Raw genomic sequence first — 20,031 nt, 5'->3', positions numbered from 1 at the left:
AACATAATCAAAATAAAGTTACTACTCTTAACAGAAATTCAATATCTGCAAATGCAATTAACGCCAAATATTAAAACCGTAATGATTTAATCTGACTCGTGGGAATAATGTCGTTCGTACGTTCGTATATTATGTCATAATTTGTATAGGTACTAATAAAAAAATGTGTGTGTTCAAACCTAAATAAACTCACACTGGAAATAAGGCGTCACAAATATCGTCAACTGTACCTCAAAACTTTAAAAAGAACTTAATAAAAAAATGTACATTTGTGTCGGTTAACATCAAAAATGGATATATCCAGAATAAGCATTTTTTCACAAAAAACACTTTTCTGAAACTGATTATTACTATTCGACTAAATTGTTATTTGGACTATATGTAGGTCTGACGTAGGTAATAAAAGTATTCTACGTTATTTGATTTGATCGACTAGACTTAGTTTCCGTGTCAAACTTATATATAATTTGGATGTAACTCATTTTGATATATTGGAATGGATTTAACTACTTTTGATCAAATTAATTCGTGGATTTAACCAGTTTTGATCTAATCTGTCATTGAGTGTCTAAAACTAATTGTTTTGAGTGTTATTGTGTTATTTGAGTATTATTGAGTGTTATTGAGTGGATGTTGCCGATTTTGATATAAAATCAAACTTCCGACAATAATTATTATAGTGTAATATTGGATTTTCCCATTTTTTAAATAAGTATTCTATATAAAACTAAACTAAAATCGTGTTTCCACAAAAAATGTTTTTTTACCAATTTTGGATTTAACCAATTTTGATATCCACCGACACACTTGACTGTCGATGTCGTTCGAATATCACAAGTGTTGTCATAAGTTCCATTTAAAAATTCTCTTAACAAGTCCAAATATTTTTTTAGGGTAATCGAAGATTTCAACCCTACAAACTGCCAATTATTTAGTCCTAGTTTTGTAAATACTTTATATTTACGCGTTTTATTATAATTTGGACCGTATCCATAGAAATAGAAATAAAGACGTTGATCCATTTCATATAAATATTTATTCCGTGCAGTCTTTTTGTTCTAAATTATAATAATTCTTGTAATGTTTATTTAAAACTGTAATATAGTTATTTATTTTTTTAAAGAAATATTTGCGTTATAATTTACGCAAATATTTAATTCTGAGGGCCATTTTCAACGAGTTGTAAATAACTCACTATTAGAAAATGGGAATCAAGTTGGGGTAGAGTGGGATTTGAACCACAGACCTTTGGTCCGTGAGTCCGAGACACTAGCCACAGGACCACAACCCGAATATTTTATTTTTTTGGTATACAAGATACAATTCAATAAATATAATAAAAATAAATAAAAGAAAGAACCGTATAGACAAATACATATATGGAAATAAAGTATGGTGTATAAAAGAAAATTGTATTTTATTTCATAGTTATCTAATGTTTATTTTATAAATTTTCTGATTAAAAAAAAGTAAAAATATTATACATCTTCCAGCCAACCAAAACTCAGACTGGTCAAAAGAAAGGTTGGTCATAAAGTAGTACTAAAAAACATAAATTTAAATTTTAGTTATTTTAGAAACCTTATAATGTTTTGCGGGTATGTATATTAATGTCAACCTCGTGGTGTAATGGTCAGAGCGTTTGCCTGCCATGCAAATTCACGCTCAGCCACCGTACGGGCTGGGCGTGAAATATAGTTCCTCCCCAACCGTAGCTTATAATCTTATAATAAATCTGAAAATAAGTTGTTATATGTTAGAAAACAATGAGTTTATGTTTATAAATCATTAGTGTGTAGTAGTGTAGTCATGTTTCAACAAACAGTGGAAAAAAGAAGACTATTTATTTAATAGCATTGTTTTATACTTTATTCTTAACAAAATATGTGACAAATAGTGAACAATGGAAACTTACAAAAATAGTGCGTCTGTAACCTTAAAATCATAAAATTTTAAATGAATCCTTTAAAACCGTTTAAGAATGCATCAGTTTTTGACGCGAAAGTACCTAAATTTTGCTATTTAGAACACTACACCCATAATTAAAAAATTACAACAGTGCTACTAAAAGTGAACTGACATTTATTGATAAATACATAATATTTCAAATATCTGCCTTCTAATAATATACAAAATTATAAATCAAACCGCTTATACACGCGTTTGTGTAATATTCATGTAAAGAAGTGAATTTGAACAGGAATGTTGCGTCTCATAAAACGAAATAATACGGACCAAAATGGACACCAAGTCGTTGGAACAATAGGCGTAATCCTGGGGTTTACACACGTGCGTTTCCAGAAATTCTCCAGCAGCCTAGTGGACCACATGGTGACGATATCTACCTACTGTCTACAAAAGATTCTCTTCGGACATCTATCTCCCTTTGTTAACCATGGAGTTGATACAGTGCTTTATTTATTTAGTTTTTTATTGCTTACTTCTTGGTATGAACACTTGACCAATTTACTACTATACTCTATTTTTTATAAATTTATTGATATTGTTTTAACTTTGCTGGAATTCCTCTCATCCATGCGCTTTGTAGCTGCACGGTGATTGGTTATCTAGCTTTCATATTTCAACTTTAAAATACCTTAATTTTGTAAACGGGGTCTAGAATTCCAATCGTCTATGCGCTTAGTAGCAGCAAGGCGTGTTGTAATCTTACTCCTTTTTACTATTCATATTATTATTATTTTGTAATACACTAAATTTATTTGTCAATTTTTAAAATGTGTAAATGGGGGCTAAATTTCTAACTGTCTATGCGCTCTGTTGCTGCAAGACGTCCTGTAATCTAGCTCCTATCTATTATAATTTTTGATTGATCTTAATTGAAAACGAGGAACTAGAATCCCAACCGTCCATGCGCTCTGTAGCTGCAAGACGTACTGGGATATTTATTAATTGTACAGCGCCCTTGAGGTGATTTTCACAAAAATGGCGCTTTATAAATTATCCAACTATATAAAAGTTCTCGGGTTCGATTCCCCCACACGGTTGATATATTTCACACTAGAATATTTCATAGTCCCTGGACTGGTACCTACAGCGAAAGACAGATCATCTTGCCTTCATGTAACAAATGATAAAGATTCGCTATGCAATCGCAAATGTGTACACCAATTTGTACCAATGCAGTGCCCTATGCACCATTAGATGCGGAAAGGGAATGATGATGGGGTTTAACTCTCTCACTTTTTACACTTAACAAGAAAAATCTTTTAAAGGTATAAATAAAATTACTTTGTTTTATGAACCACTTTTTTTATTGTCACAACCGACTAGTTTCGGCAACTCACATTGCCCTCGTCAAGGTTATATAATAACTATGTTAATTATAATAAGTTATCATATAACCCTGAAGGGAGCGTTTTCATTGTGCGTCATAAATAATATAAATGTACATATATACCTAGTTTTTAAAACAGTCTGAATATTTTGTTAATTATCTACGTTTATTAAGTTAGTCTTCTTTGTTTATTCTCAAATATAAAAACATTTCAAAAAAGTATATTGTTAAGTATCCTCGGCACGAGTAACCCCAGTGAGGTAACATTATTTTTATTATTGTTTATAGTTTGTAAGAGTAAAATATGAATAAATAAATTAAATAAGCTGGAATGTTCTCGTACACCTCCCTTTATTTATTTTCTCTTTGAAAATCTAATCATAAAATGAGTGCTTAAAAATGTGTAAAATATTTTTTATCTTCGAGATAGGACGCCTCAATGAACTTAGTTATTAAAAAAAATAAAGATTGTCTCAAAATCAACTTGAATTTTATTTTATTTTTTCTACGCGTAGCTCGACTAAAAAATGCTGCATGACTCTAAACCTCAAAAATTTCTGATGATCACTGCAAAATATTCGCTTTCCATGTTTGACACAACGAAAATTATTTAAAGTTCAAAATCAAGAAGGTTTTGAGACCCCAATTATTAAGTTATCGATAGTTCTGGATTGTTTTATCTTTTTTAGCATAATATTCTTCAAATGCGACTCATTGAAGATAAACAAATTCAGTGGTTCTCTAGATAAAACTAATTACTAAACTCAGATTTTTATTATTTTATAAAACCGTCAAAGTCAAGAGTCTGTTTACTATATTTATGTGCGTTTTACGCAGGATTAGTTCGTAAATTTTACGAATGTCGCCTGATATTTTCTAATTCAGTCGCCGTGATAAACCAATTTTGATAACGATGAAAACCGAATTCCTCGACTTTCTTGTGCTACATATATTCGATTTTCATTTTCTATTCTTTCGGCAATCCTGTTCCGATGTTATCAATATTAAATCAAAATCAATGGGGGCGATACAGACTACTGGATACCATAATGCTATAAGTCGAGATGCAGTTTAAAGAAAAAGTATGTTCGGAAGCGGCGCATCTGCAGACTTATCCATAATACAGTGTAATTGATTCAATTGAAAAGGCTAAAAAGGTACATATTATATATGAGCAGAGTTGCTACGTATATGTTATTGTATGAGCTACATATCTTTTTTTTAATATAATTTTTCTGTACGTGTGATGTCACTGAACAACTCCTAAACGGCTTAACCAATTTACGTGCGGTTTTCAGCGAAATGTAGATCTTTGCGCTGCGCGTGTTGTTAAAGTTTTCAATCGAATATGTAAAAAAAAAAGTTAGAAGCATAAATCTTTTTTCATCGACCTAACAGGGTTGCATTCGACGAGAATGCATTTACAAAAAAATTAAAGGGTGTTGTTGTTTTGTATTTAAAAAAAGTTTATTTTAGAATGTTTACAAACAACATTTGCTTTTTATGGATCCTAATCAGATTCTTCACTTACTAGTACATTCTTTAAATATTTTTTTTACTGGATTTTTGGTAAAACTAAAATAATATTAACTGACATTAATTTTTTTTTAAATCACATTTATGAATAAAGTGCATCCCTTTTGGTGAGAAGAGCCGAGTTTGACATTTGCAAAAAGAGTTCTATATTTGAAAATAAATTATTTTATGTTTTGGAATTCAACCATAAACAAGTACCTAGCTACCTACTTAAATTCAATATTTGAATATTAATATTTTTTAGTTTTGGGATTGAATCATTAACAAGTACCTAGGTACCTACTTATCCATGAAAAGTCTTTTTCCAAGCTAATAACAAAGATAAAGGATATAATATGTATTAAGATTTATTCAATCCAAATGCTTATGGCTAATAGCAGGCAAGCTAACGTTCGGGCAGGACAACGTCTGTCGGGTCCGCTAGTAAAATATATTTTATAAAAATGTTTTCACCCGCTTTTTAGCATTTTTTAAGAAGCTCACTTTCTAGCTAACTTGAGATTACATTACAAATCAGATAAGACCAACGTTTTTGGATTAAAGTAATCACACACACAAAATAATATTTTAAATAAACTTTCGAAGTTTATTAAAAATAATTGTAATGTGTATTTATAAATCGTACATTTACTGTTAATAACAGATATTTTAAAACAGAAAATAAAACGCATATGAATGCTTTCCTTTGTATTGCACAAGATGGAGAACAATAAAATCTTACGTATCGCCAGTGTTGCTTTTTAGAGTGGAGGGTTGGACTCTTAAAGTTTCAACGATGAACAAAATTGAGGCTAATGAACTTTGGCTGTGCGGAAGAATGCTTTGAATCTCATGAACTGATCGTGTCTCTTATGACGTGGTTTTAAGCATTATGAACAAAGAGCGGGAGTTGCTGACCACTGTCAAAAGAAGAAAAGCCTCATACTTTAGTCTATGTATGCCCTTCTTCAACTTATTATGGAAGGAAAGATAGAGGGAAGACGGGGTATGAGACAAAAAAGAGCTTCATGGTTCAGAAATCTCAGACAGTGCTTCGGTGTGCTGGATACAGCAGCGCTGATGAGACTGACCCAGGATCGTGATGAGTTCATAAAGATGGTCGCAAACCTCAGGTAAGAGCGGCAAAAGAGGAAGAAGAATGATTATAATATGCACTTATTTTATAAATGCGCAATTGTGTTTGTCTGTGTGTTTGTATTTTCTTCACATCGCAACGGAGTGACCGATCAACTTGATTTTTTGCATAGGGATGCTATCATCGCCTTACTAACAACTAATAATGAAGTACTGAAAAATGTTACGATTACTTTTCACCCCGAAAAAACTATCACTCCCTCAGGAAAAGTCTTAGTGAAAAAATGAATCAATATTAAAACAAAATAACGATGTCACGTCGCCATTTTTTGCAAAACGTAGTTTGAGGATCGGCAATTGAAACAGGCTCATTTTTATCCCCAAAAAATATAATCATTCCACCTAGAAAATTCTTATTGTTAAACAACACAACTAAACTAATTTCTCCATAATACCACGCGAGCGAAGCCGCCGGTAAAAGCTAATATAATTATTATAAATTAATACCTACATACCCACTGTGTAAAATTTTGAAGTAACAATTTTGAAAATACATAGGTCGTTTACACCAAAACAAATAAATCAGTATAAAAAAGGATTACCTACTTTTTCTAAATTATTTATGTCACCCCTGATTTTGAAGACTAATGATCAAACAACCCGGCCTGTTTGCCCAAATTAATACTTGAATAAACTGTATTTCTGCAATGTGTTTTCTGTAGTTTGTTTTTTTTATTTGGAAAAAAAAACATTTCTTTTACGTACAAGGAACTTAAGTTGCGAAAAAAGGCAACACACATTCTCCCTAGTCAGTTATTAATTAATTACAATTATAACCCAGAAATAAAATTAATTTAACTAAAAAAATTTAGAAATTAAGAAATTACAAATAAAAAAAAATATTTTAAAAATATGTTTGTTATTTTTATTTCGTATAAATTTATTACCTTGTTTAATATTTTACGTTTAATTGGAAAAAATATAAATTATTCAATTTTAGCTATTTATTTAACTAGTGAATCAGTGGGTTTAAAATCAGTGGCTTTAAACCAGTACATACAGAATTATATGAATTAGTATTAAATCAGATAGAGTACCTATCCACATTTACCATTCGCTATCATAATGCAACGGTTAGTTCATTTTTCTGAAAAACGTAAGTATATCAAAATATAAAATACGAGTATTTTTTTAATAATTTTACTTTTATTAGTAATAAAATATTGAGTACCTACATAAAATAAATTTCTGAATAATTTATTAATCAAAAGCAGATAGTGAAATACATCAAATAAAGAGATTGGATTAATCTATTTATCTTGCAACCATCAATAATTTTTGGACTTTGTTGATAATCTGCATTATTAATTAATTGGTTGTCATGTTTCCATTATTTCTTATGCCAAAACATAATTGAAAATATACAATATATGAGGAGCAAACGTTTGAGAAAAAAAGGTTTTTATAAAATTTTATAGTTACATGAGAAAAAATTTTAGTTAATGAGAAAAAAATTTAGTTCAAGAGAAAAAAACACTATTAATTTCAAATGCGTTTTACCCTATGTATGAAGTTCATACATTAAAAGGTATTGTTAAAAACAAGCTTTTCTTCATTTCCCAAGCTCTATTTTTATGTGACATTTTGAATGTTTGCTCTGCTCGTGTAGACTTTTGAAGACCATTGATCAGAGAAAAACACAAATTATATATATTTTTATAAAATATTTTTGTCAGAAGAAGGACGCCTTACTAACAACTAATAATTCACACGTAACTTCAAAATCAAAGTATTCCAAAATAATCCATGCAAAGTTACAAAATCGTGTGTTATGTAATTATTATTTTTTATTGAATTCCCATACTTGACCTAACTCAATTTTTAAAGCAACGCTTATTATAATCTAAAACAAATAATCTACATCTCAAAACAAGTATTTATTAATATTTACCTCTGAAACGGAATTCTTCATGGCAGATAATTTTCTACTCAACTTCCAATTTCAGCACTTTTTATTTACAGTCTAAATAAACTTTATTTTATTTAGAACACGATAGTTATTATAACTTGAGTAAATAATACATACTTCACAACACAATATACGCCGTTTTCATAATGAGCTCAATCTAAAACTGCCGTTAGTTACATACGAATTTTATCAACAGTAATTAATAATCTGATAGGAACACAAGTTATCTTTTTATACACAGTACACAAGTATTTTTTTAACAAAAATGTGAACATAGAAAGACACTGATATAATTACTATTAAATTGTGCACAAGAGGATTGCACTCTTAGCACTATATAAATAAAATTATTTCAAAATAAATATTTATAATAGGTGCATCAAAATATCAACGTTACAAAGAAAATCGGGAAATTAGTATAGAACATATTTTTTATACATTTATCTATTTATTTCATTTTATAAATTTATTGCATATATAATTATACATATTTAATACCAGGGAAGCTGTATAAAACTAGTGAATTAGAAAATGAATGCGGAGGGTATTTATTGCAGATCATTCTGATGTGCTGGTAAAAACAAATGAATACTGGAAGAAATAACCCTGCACTGGTACCTGAAGCGTAAGACTGATCATTTTACCTTCATGAAACAAAAATTATCAAGATACACTGCGATTGGTGTACCAATGCATGTCCATATGCACCATTAGGTGCGGAAAGGGGGTGATGATAATGATGATGAGAAATAACAATTATTTATTGGTGTTTGTAAGATGGAATTGACACTTACGATATAATCGGTAAATAATGCTTTGTATTGAAACTTTCGTCAATAATACAGAAACTATAAATTTATTTTGGACATGCACGCTTTACCTGTTTTAATATAAGGTCGGTATTTATCCCAGTAATTACACATAACCACTTCATTTGTATTACCTCTATTATATTAGCATAAGTAAGGGATTTACGCTTAAGCGCTGGCAAAAATTCTATAATCAATCATTTTTAAATAATTGTTACATTTCACACTATCCTAATTTGTTGATATGTTAAGAAATATAAATAACTATTGAACTGTAAATAACATAAGTGAATCGAGCGTTGTTGATTAGACAATGTTTATAATACCTATAAAAAATACGTACTCGGTCTGTACTGTTTTTTTTTAGTTAGAAATTAATTTGCATGACAGCTGTGAAGTTAAATGCAGAATAGCACACTATAAAATAAAACATGGTATTTGTTTTAAATAATTTAATAACAGAACGTTTAAAAATATGTATATACCAATTTTTTCTCGTGCCCGGGTGGAATGAAGAATACAGTTATATGTACGCAATTGAACCAGAACCCTAAAATAGTGTGTTTAATATGATGACTTAGGAAAAAATAAATGGAGTTTAAGTTGGTCCGCCTCGTGGCCTAGTGGTTAAAGCGTATACCTGCGATGCATGAGGTCTCAGGTTCAATTCCCGATGAGGTCGCCATGAATCTAACACAAACTATATACTCGAAAAAACTGTTCATACTGTATATTTTTTCTTAATCCCTTTATCTTGGATTTATGTATATTATTTTTTAATTTGTTGCTACAGAGGGGACAAACATTTTTGATAAGGGAAAATGGAAGTCTGGGCATTTACTGGGCTTACGACCTGTCAATGGCATTATTTTATTTTTAGAACTGACAACTGAAAACATTTGTTTTCATAGTGAAAATGGCAGCTGTAAAGAATAATATTTTTTTTTTTTTCCTTATCCCGGAATATGTGGTAAATACCTACCTGGTATTTATTCTTCTGCGGATTCACTAATGATTGGAATCATGTCGAAAGTTAGTTTTGTTCTAGTTTACGATATATATTTTTTTAATGTACCAGTCAAAAGATATTGTTGGTACTTTCTAAATTAAAATCTCAAATGCTAAGCAGATTGTATAATTGCAGGCGCAATGTTGTTTCAAGCTTAGTATTATAAATCATAGTTTAACGTTACTCGGTTAAATAAATTATAATGTTGAAAGAAAATTCCGAAATGTTAGAAAAGCAAAAAACCCACATAATGATGTTTCTGAAACGGTTCATTTTACGTCCTAATTATCAAATTTGAATGAAATTAACTCAAAAAACGGATGGATAAAAACATATACATAGATATTTTCTGATAATTACTTTTTCTTTGAACATACTTTTTATTTTGACAATAATACCGAACATTTATAACAAACCTCATAATGCATTTAAAAATATTGTTTCGTTTACAGCGCCCCTGAGTGTGATTTTTGCGAAAATCCAAATAATAATCCGCAATAAAAGTAGTGAGTGGTTATAATTTTCGAATGGAAAAAACTCGAGTTACTGTCAAAATGATATGACGTAATGCGCAATATAAAAAAAGACTGCTTTAAACTGTTTTTTGTGCATTCCAATCTACCCCGTTACTTATTTATTAAAAATATTTCATCTATCTGCTAGCAACACAAGACAACCTTGAAGTTTCTGAAGTTATTTTTAAAATGGCAACACACGAATGCCTGTCAAGCAAGATTGGCATTGAATTATTTATTCTTCGAACATAACCGACGCTGAAAAAGTCATTCATGATTGTCGCTCGAAGATCCGGTACCTATTTCTCTAGTAAATATTTATAAAAAATATTAATCTCAAAATTACGATTTTCAATGGTGTATTTGTAGGTTATGTTGGATTATTTTTTAGAAGGATGTCTACTCATCCAGTAGAAGATGCTATCAGGGAAAAGTTGATTACCCGCCTTTCACCGGTTTACGTCGAAGTTGTCAACGAATCTCATATGCATAATGTACCCGAAAATGCGGAAACTCATTTCAAGGTTATGGTTGTTTCGAAGGAATTTGATGGACTGACTTTGTTGAGGGTGAGTTATAAAATATTCAAATATAACACTTTATTTTTTCTGCTAACCAAAAACCTTATCGTGTCACCTTAGTCAATAACATAAGTTATTTATTTTCTTTGTTATATAACATAGTATCTTTCCCCTTCGCTTTAGTTTAAAGTGGGTATTAAATCCATTCATGCATGAAAACACTCAATAATTTTACGTCCTCGCATTTCTGTGAGGTTTCCATAATCCTTCATGTATGGGTGTTTGTTTGAATAGAATTAAGCCAAGGTCCAGTTGAAGAATATTTAGGAAATGTATATACACTGAATATTAACCAGTTGCTTTCATTTTGTAATCAAGTGTGGACAATAAGTACAAATCTAAAAAAATCTATTGAAATATTTCTAAATATCCAACAACAAAAATCTATCATTTGCAACAACTTTCATTTGGTTTTAAGCTAAATTTATTATTGTTCCTTTTTTCAATTTTTTTACAAGAAATACACACAATACTTTTGCACTGATTTTGTAAAAATATTTATTAAAGTGCTAATCTGATGCTACCAAAGCCCCCACCCCCTCCCCCCGCGCCAACGTCCTAGGATTTTAATTTGCTAATAACTGTGAAACTTAGTCCTGTAAGGGGAGGGGGGGGGGGTCGCCATCTATTTTATTTCACTCGTAAGGGGGTCGCGTATTAAAAAATGTTGAAAAACACAAATTTATGGGGAAAATATAATATGTACATACCATAAGAGAATTTTATTACATTTGTTGTTATTAATTAAATTCAAATTTATGTTTATTTAATGTTCATACTCAAGGCAATAAAAAATCGTATTTTCTTTTTCTATAAATAGTGTAAAATACTGTGTTTTATGTTTCTAATATTATGTTTTATTTATTTATGTTTTCCTACTTTTTTTCGTTGTATAAACTGATATTATGTATTGTCAAAAAAAAAAATTTATGTACCTTTCAAAATGAGTTTTTTTATAACTTCTGGGAGTAAATTATCTTGTTCATGTATTAAATTATGTTTTATTAATGATAAAAAAATGAACAATTCATATTAATAAATTTACATAATATGTATTTATCAAATTACTTGTATAAGTACTCAAAATGATTATTCTCAATGAAAATAAATTTAATGAGTTATTTATTTTTAAGATTTTTTCGTGTTTTATGAAAATTTATTTTGAAAAAGCTCAGCACAAAAAAAGATTTAACCTGTGAGCAATAAGAAGATTCATAAATTATAACATACTAAATGATCACTCATGAAGCTGAACATAATCATCTTAATTGTATAAAACATGTTATTGAAGTTGTAGTATATTTTTTATTACAAGGTTAGTTGTCTTTCGAACACATTGCTTTTTTTCCTTTTCAGTTAAATACTTGTCAAACTTGACATAATTGCATTGCTTTATATTAAGTATGTGAGTTTACATTTTCATATATGTATTCGTGTATTCTATTCTATGCCTTAAATCTTCTTTTTATTTCTATAAGTTTATACCAAGTTTTTTAGTCTCCATCCATGTGGCTAGTTACCATAATAAATTAAATATAATAATTTTATAATGACATTGTTATATCATCGAGGTTAGTTACACATATTTTATAAAGTTTGTTCTTGAATCTTTCCTCTGCGTTATCATCATTTAGCTATTTTTATAATTTGGATTCACATTAAGAGGTTTCCAAAAATAACAAGATATAAATATCTTCACAAAAACTGAAATTTAAATCATTTTGGTCGCTGTGCTATAATTTATGTACTTTTAAAAATATTTTTTCAATAAATCAACCTTTTTAATTATTGTGGTGTGTTATTAAAATAAATTTTAATTTATTAACAAGTATATGTGGTAATTGATGCATTCTTACTATCGATAGTTAGTTTGGCAACAGTCCAACTACCTATAAATAATAACACAGTCCCCTACCGGAACACCGACGCCAAGTTCTCGTCTAGAAATATAAGTATAATAACTCGGAGCAAATTGATTCAGAACCATTTGATGTTATTATCAATAATTTATCCAGAATGCTTTTTGCCATCAATAAATATTATTTTAAGACAAACAGGATGTGGTTTTCAAGAATAATTTACTCTACAGATTTTCATCCACCTTTTTTACGTTTATTTTTGTGCTGTCTGATAAAATGAAATATCTCGCTTTCTTATTTATCGAGTCATCAATTACTTATCAATAATGCCTTATTTTATTGATTCACTTGAGATTTCTTTTTTGTGCAATTATCAATAAATTATGGTGTTATTTAATGAGACATTTATTATTTATTTATTATTGTTATCATTTTATATTTCTCTCTATTATTTTTCCCTTTAAATAAATACATTTTTAATAACTGAGATGCTGTTGATAGTTTTTAATTTTAAATCGAGTATCACGTTTTCATTATATTTGTGTGTATTGTATTTGTGTCATTATTTTACCATAGTATTTTTATATACTTGAAAATGTGTTGCATCAATAAAAATAACAGCTACAGTCCTACTTAGAACAGGTTTCCCTAATGAGGTGGACTCTTAAATTAATTCTAAATAATAAAAGAAATAGTATAATAAAAAAATAATTAAATTAAGTGAAAAATCTGTTTGGTTTAAATATTATTAATAAATATATTTTACTACACTATCAATTATGTATTTATGATTGTTACAATTTATTTATTAATTTATCATTTTATTAACTGTGCAATTTAATACATCAATTTTACTAAATTCATCAATCAAATGCCAAAATATAATTATAAGGGAGGGTCTGATGTATTGCAGGACACCCGCTGGCACAGCGCTGGTTTAAACTGTGCAACTCAGTTATAAGTTTAGACTATACCCTGTATGGGCAATCTACGCAATATGTGTGAAAGCACTACAATTATTAATTATATAAATAATAAACTTATTAAAAAAAAGAAATCGTCTCATTGTTTAAAAACCAATGTACTGAATGCATTTCATTAATGTATAAATTTAACACAGCGACCTAGTAAATGTGCAATACACAATAAACATACTACATGTGGCGCAACCACCCCTGGTGTACAGCATTAAAATACATTCTCTATATCTCTATGTATTACCGTTTTACCATGAATATAATGCGATGTTTTTTACTCAAAATATTTTTCTAAAAAAACATTTGGGGTTAAAGATTAGTGAATTTTTCCTTTCATTCATGCTCTAAATATATACATAAGTCGTGTTATATTCCGGCTTACACAATACTTATATTCCAAGTTCCCACCTTTAAATATTTATTTTATAGCAAGGTGTCATTCTTCAGATAATTTAAAAATTCTGTTTCATTTGAGAACACATTGCTAAAGAGCAATTAGTTCGCCAATTCACTAACCTTGAATAGTTTTATATAAATATTATATCAATATAACTTGTACTTATTAGTATGTTGTATATAAATTAATATATTACCCTTAACTAAACTGGATAAATCAATGTTCTACTATATGTATACTGCTGAAGCAATAAAAAAAGCCATTTTTAAAAAGTCATATTTGACTTCTTGCCCATATATTTCAAATTTCAGACCATTTCTTAAAAGTCACAAAGAACTTATGCTGGAAAAACAGGAATCGAGTTGTGGTAGAATGGGATTTGAACCTTAAACCTTTCGATCCATGAGTCCACAACACTAACATCAGACCACAACCTAATTATTTGCACCACAATATGCAATAGTTTGAAATCATTAAAAAAACTGCTCACTGTATTCAAAATCACAATAACATGGTCAAAAAAAAAATATTTGTGTCTAATAACAACATTAATAAAGCTTAAAATTTTAACTGTAACAAACCTGTGTAGTCAAAACACATTTTAAAAAAGATTTTTCATTTTTTTACTAAGCAAGGTTGTTTTTATTTCATGTCAGATAGAAATTATTTAGGTTTATTATATAAATAAAAGACAAGTGATACTTAAATCCACACATTCAAAATATCCAGTGACCGGTTACATCGCTTTCGCGACATCTTCGAAACTGGATAAAGGATTCGAGAAGATGTCGCGAAAGCGATGAAACCGGTCTCAGGATATTCCAAATTTGTGGATTAAAGTATCACTCGTCTTTTATTCATATAATAAATTACAATGAACTTCCGTAAAAAAAATTCACTTACAAACTTAAACTATTTGGGTGTAAAATCACAGTTTTCATAAATGAATTCAATTTTATTTTAGAGACATCGATTGGTCAATGATGTATTATCTTACGAACTGAAAAATGGTGTTCACGCACTTTCTATTATAACCAAAACACCTAACCAATGGATTGAACAAAACTCATACATGGAACCCAGTCCCAAATGCAGAGGAGGTTTCGGAAAATAAGACAAATTTATAAAAAATACATATTATATTTATTGTAAAACTTACTAATAGATAATAAACTAATTTTATACTACGCCATATTGTATATTATTTATCCATTGAAATAATAATGAATCACTGAAAAAAATAGGAATTTATTAAAAAAATCTATTAAAATAATTTTAAATTTAGTATTACAATACCATACTTGGCGCTACAACTATTTTTGAATAATAGAATGATTAGCTAGAACAATGTTGCAAACAGTATAATATTTTAATGAGATTGAACGGCATCGATAATGTTGTTTTATTTATTTATTTATGGACTTTTTCAGTCCATTTAACGATAGTAATACATTTCTTTATAATATATACAGGTACAATTGAAATAAAATACAACTAAGAAATATTAAAGCTAGGACAAAAAGTTCAATAATAATTACTACGTCAAGACAAGATCTAGTCTATCTCAGTGATTGTTTGAATCTAGAAATGCTTGCACCAAAAAAGTCCAGATCTTGTCTCGAGCTTACAATGAGACACAATCGGGCTATTGGTGCATCCAAGCCATAGTTTGTGCTGTGCTGATCAAGGAACAGCATAGTATTATTTCGCAACCGGCGGATCGGAACGTTGAATGCCACTTATTCCAGTAACGATGGTATATCAATTAAGCCAAAGTAATTTTAACATGAATATGGAGTAAATGTTATTTGTTTGTTTTTGTAAACTTAAGATTTTTAACATGACTCCATTTCTCTGCGAGTGCAGTCTCCCCTCTCAAGGCCAATCATCCATGCTACTTTTCTTAGCAGACGATGTTGCACCGATTTATAAATGATTTATCTCTAATAAAATGCATTAATTATCAAGCATTTAGAATTTTCATCAAATCGAGTTTTTTTTGTCATTACGAAACATTAATGAATAACATATACATATCAGCAAATATCCTATTTTAATACAATTTCAAAAATATTAGAGTATTTATGTTCAAAAAGGACTCGTGAGTAGTTTATTTCTTTGACATTTGAAAAACTAATTGATGATGCAATTTTGTCAGAAAAAATAATAATAAAATAGTACATAATTTGTCAATATATTTCATACATTTAGAAAATATTCTAATTTACCTTTTCTACAAAGTTGATTTTTTAACCTAACTTTAGAAATAGGCCTTTGTTATTCTAATGTATTGTAATTTCTTATATTTTGTAATATTTTAAATAAGAGTTAAATATGATGTATGAGAGTTGATAGATATGCTCCACCCAGATCTGCTTCGAGTTAACCATTAAAGCTTATGTGTATGCATTATGTTGTAGCCTAATACGCCTGCGTGTAAGATACGGACTGACAAGTTGAAATCTTCAACAGTTTAGTTATAACAGGCCGCTGGTCATTGCAAAATGCTGCTTCATCAGGGCAATGCTCCAGCACACAAGGCGTTTGTGTCAATGAATTGGTCGAACAGCCCTTATTTTCACTTGATCTAGTGACTTACCTACTATTCCCAAAACTCAAGGAACATTTACTTGGTATATTTTTTTTAAAATTGTTAGCAGTGGTCAGAAGTGCGATTCTGAACACTCGTGGGGATAGAAAACGCAGTAATGCCACGTAAGTAATGCGCTCTACCCCCTGGAAGCTATAGAAATGTTGGAGCATCGCTTTCATACAATTCCAGAGGGACTATGTCTAAAAATAAGGTACGAAAACTTTTTCTTGTCCACGTGGAAACGTTCCACTTCGGTGGAGAATATCAATCAACTCTCGTATGTAAAAGATTTAATAATAAAAACAAATTATGATTAAGAGATAAATCTTTGTTATAATTTCCTGGAGGCCCTGTTATACACAATAAATGCTGACACATATTCAAAGGGTCCATTTTTTGTACAATTTTATCCTGTTTTTGCTTACAACGCAGCTTACTTACTGCTCCGAGGTTCGATGCTAATGAGATCAAGGATGGTAATACAAAACTACAAAGTCGAAAAGTTAAAAAATTGTTAAGGTGTTCAATCGAGATGTTTTGACCTTTTTTACTGATTGGTAATTTTTATTCTTCTATGGGTTTATATAGGTCATTTTTTAGATTTGGATTGGCGCAATGGAATGACATTATTTTGAATTAAAAATTATTCATTATTACAAGAGACCGGATTATATACAAATATGCAATGATGCATGAAAAATTCTTAAAATATGCTAGTAAAGTGTGAAAATATGCAACATAAAACATATAAAAAATATGATTATTTATTTCTTAAGAAAAATTCAAACAATCTTTGTTTTTATTCATGTTAACAATAATGCATTTTTCTAAATTTTCTGTTGAGCAGTTGTGCCTTCTATCAGTCCACAGAACGTTCCACGTCTGCCAAGGTTACCGGGTAGTGCATAAACTGATGTGCTATATTAGCGCACATTGTCTTGGGGAAAATTTCATTTAATTATTGCTGTAAACTATAGCTAACTTCGTGATTGATAATCCTAGAATGAATTTTGTCCCTATGGGCACTCTACAGCGGTACAGCCTTATTAATTTGAGGCAGTAAAATATTATTATTACATTTAAATCGCTTACTAACCTAATATTTTGTGGTCTCAGTAGCATTTTTTTTAATGACAGATTCTTACATTTCAATCACTCGTTAAACTTGTATGTGTGGAGAGTATATTTGCTAAAAATCCTTTTAAATAGTGTTTGATACATTTTAAATAATTTATTTTTCATGTTTTGTGCCGATTAAATAACAGCTCTTGAGACAAAAAAATAACATGACGTTTTCCGGTTATAAATTATGAGGTGTGTTTGCTCATTATAATAACATTTAAGACATCAAAAAAGATGAAAGAGAATACACATTTATTTCCGATGGAAAATTGATAATTTATTATCTCATTTACCAGACCATAAAAATTCATTTACCTTGAAAATTATGAACCTACCAACATTCATTAGTATGCATATTATGCTTGTTTTTTGTACTATTTTTTTATTATAATTATTTTAACATTTAAGTTATACTTATTTCTTTCAGGCCGAAATTAGACTAATTCGCATGCAAAAAAAAATGCGCAAAACATTTGCATAAACAGTTTTCTTACAAAAATTGGAACAAATTGAAAACAAAATGACTGGCATAACAAATTGATAAATGCATATTTTACAATGGCATAAAGATATAGATAAATTGTACATATTATTTATGAAGTTCCTCAAATAAACATTCAAACTATTAATCACTGTTAAATTTAGAACAAATTAAAAATTTACTGTATCTCAAACTTGAAATGATAAATATCTTTTTTTAAATATTAAATAAAAATCAACATTAACAAATTACTCGTACAAAATAGATGGAGCACATTTTAGAAAATGAAATATCGAAGTGTAGACGTTTAAAGGGTGTATGACATGTCATTGGCCAGTTTTTTCAGTGCTGCAGAGCAGCGTTTATTTAATAATTTTTAATTCATATAACAATTTGTTACCCACGTCGAAAGGCTTTTCGGTGTGACACATTTTTTTTTTTTTTATGACAGGTTTATATTACATTTATTTTATTTATATTTTACAATTTTTTTTATAAACAGGCACTAAAGTATCTAGAAGATATTTCTTCAATTCTTTTTTTTTTCATTTGAAGATCTTTCATGTTAATGATGGTTTGAGGGAGATCATTAAACAACCTTGGAATAACGCAATTTAATGTTGGCTCTCTGAAGTAATTTGTAATTCGGGGAACAATCAGGGAGCCCTCATACTAGGAACGCCTGACTTCCATATTCCATTCTCTAAAATGTTCTCCATCTCTGTTGTAATTTGTTAATCTTCATGACTCCCTAGGGGGTGAAATCCGGTCTTTTGTCTACAAACATTTGGACAAACTCAAAATATTGTAATAAAAATCAACATGTTCAAAGTAACTTTCGCATCCTTACTGCATTTGCAAATAAGTTTTACTGTAGGTTTTTATTGTAAGTTAAATAAATTTCCAGGAAATGGAAGTAATTAGTATAAATAATAATTATTACGTAAAGAAAATTGTTTTTGTAAATTGCACCATGCTTTTATTACCTTTTTTTCTATCTCTTGACAAAATGAGTTTCTCAAAAAAGCTTTTTTTTAGTATCTTTTAACAGGTAATCATGCATTTTTGTGTCTAAATATTTTCTTTATTAATAAATACATATTTAAAATAAAATGTATATTATTCTATAAAAACGTATTTCCCTCACTTTTTTTAGGTTTTGTCCAGAACATGAATTCTCTAATTCTCTAATATTTATAAGGTTTCTTGTATACATAATATGTGTTTTCAAACTGATTAATATTTTTACCATCTATCCCTTGAAACACGGGTCAACAATATTTACACGTAGAAGTTGGCTGGATGTAGAATAGCAAGCAAGAGTTAGTAATGATTTTTTTTTAAAATTATTCTTTAACTTGAATCAAATAACAAAACTTTTTAATTAATTGAAACTTGATCATAATTTACACTTTTCTTTTAACCCTTCATCCAGGTGTTCATTCAAATAAACCTAAAATTTAAGATGTATCCTACCCGTTTATCTACCGAAATTAAAAAGAGGCAATTTTAGTTTTTAATTACTAATAACTTTTTGTGCGCCTCTATTTATTTCTGCTTATGTTGGCAGTCAGCATTACAAAGAAAGGTTCGGTTTGTAGTTTGACAGCTGGCTTCGAACTGGTTTGTTTGTTTTGAAGTGATTTCCTGTTGTCCTTCTGAATATTTAAGGCAAGTTTTAAGTATGAATTATAAGCTTGAATTAAACTCATTTGATTCAATTAACTTATATTGTACGATAATAGCACATGTTGAGTTAGACCCGTGAAAAGGTTCTCCACTGTCCTAGGGCTCTATCCCACTGTCTTCCAAAC

General features: G+C 29.2%; 1 protein-coding gene across 3 annotated transcripts; it reads left to right on the top strand.

Moving 5' to 3' along the window:
- The first annotated feature begins 10,363 nt into the window (after positions 1-10,363).
- Positions 10,364-15,209, top strand: LOC148271953 (bolA-like protein DDB_G0274169). 3 transcript variants are annotated; one of them, XM_088240710.1, is made up of 3 exons: positions 10,364-10,502; positions 10,577-10,776; positions 14,986-15,209. In XM_088240710.1, the coding sequence occupies exons 1-3, from the start codon at positions 10,481-10,483 to the stop codon at positions 15,133-15,135; spliced, it is 372 nt and encodes a 123-aa protein (XP_088096836.1). In that variant the 5' UTR covers positions 10,364-10,480; the 3' UTR covers positions 15,136-15,209. The 3 variants fall into 3 exon arrangements, with proteins under 3 accessions (XP_088096836.1, XP_088096837.1, XP_088096839.1); XM_088240711.1 differs by having other exon boundaries at positions 10,385-10,502; positions 10,599-10,776; XM_088240713.1 differs by having other exon boundaries at positions 10,385-10,517; positions 10,599-10,776.
- The last annotated feature ends 4,822 nt before the right edge of the window (positions 15,210-20,031 follow it).

The sequence above is a fragment of the Micrasema longulum genome, unplaced genomic scaffold (assembly GCF_059751315.1).
Source record: "Micrasema longulum isolate JH-2025_06_02 unplaced genomic scaffold, ASM5975131v1 h1tg002567l, whole genome shotgun sequence".
Taxonomy (NCBI): Eukaryota; Metazoa; Arthropoda; class Insecta; order Trichoptera; family Brachycentridae; genus Micrasema; species Micrasema longulum.
Note: the sequence above shows the minus strand (reverse complement) of the source record. Positions and strands in the feature narration are given on the sequence as shown.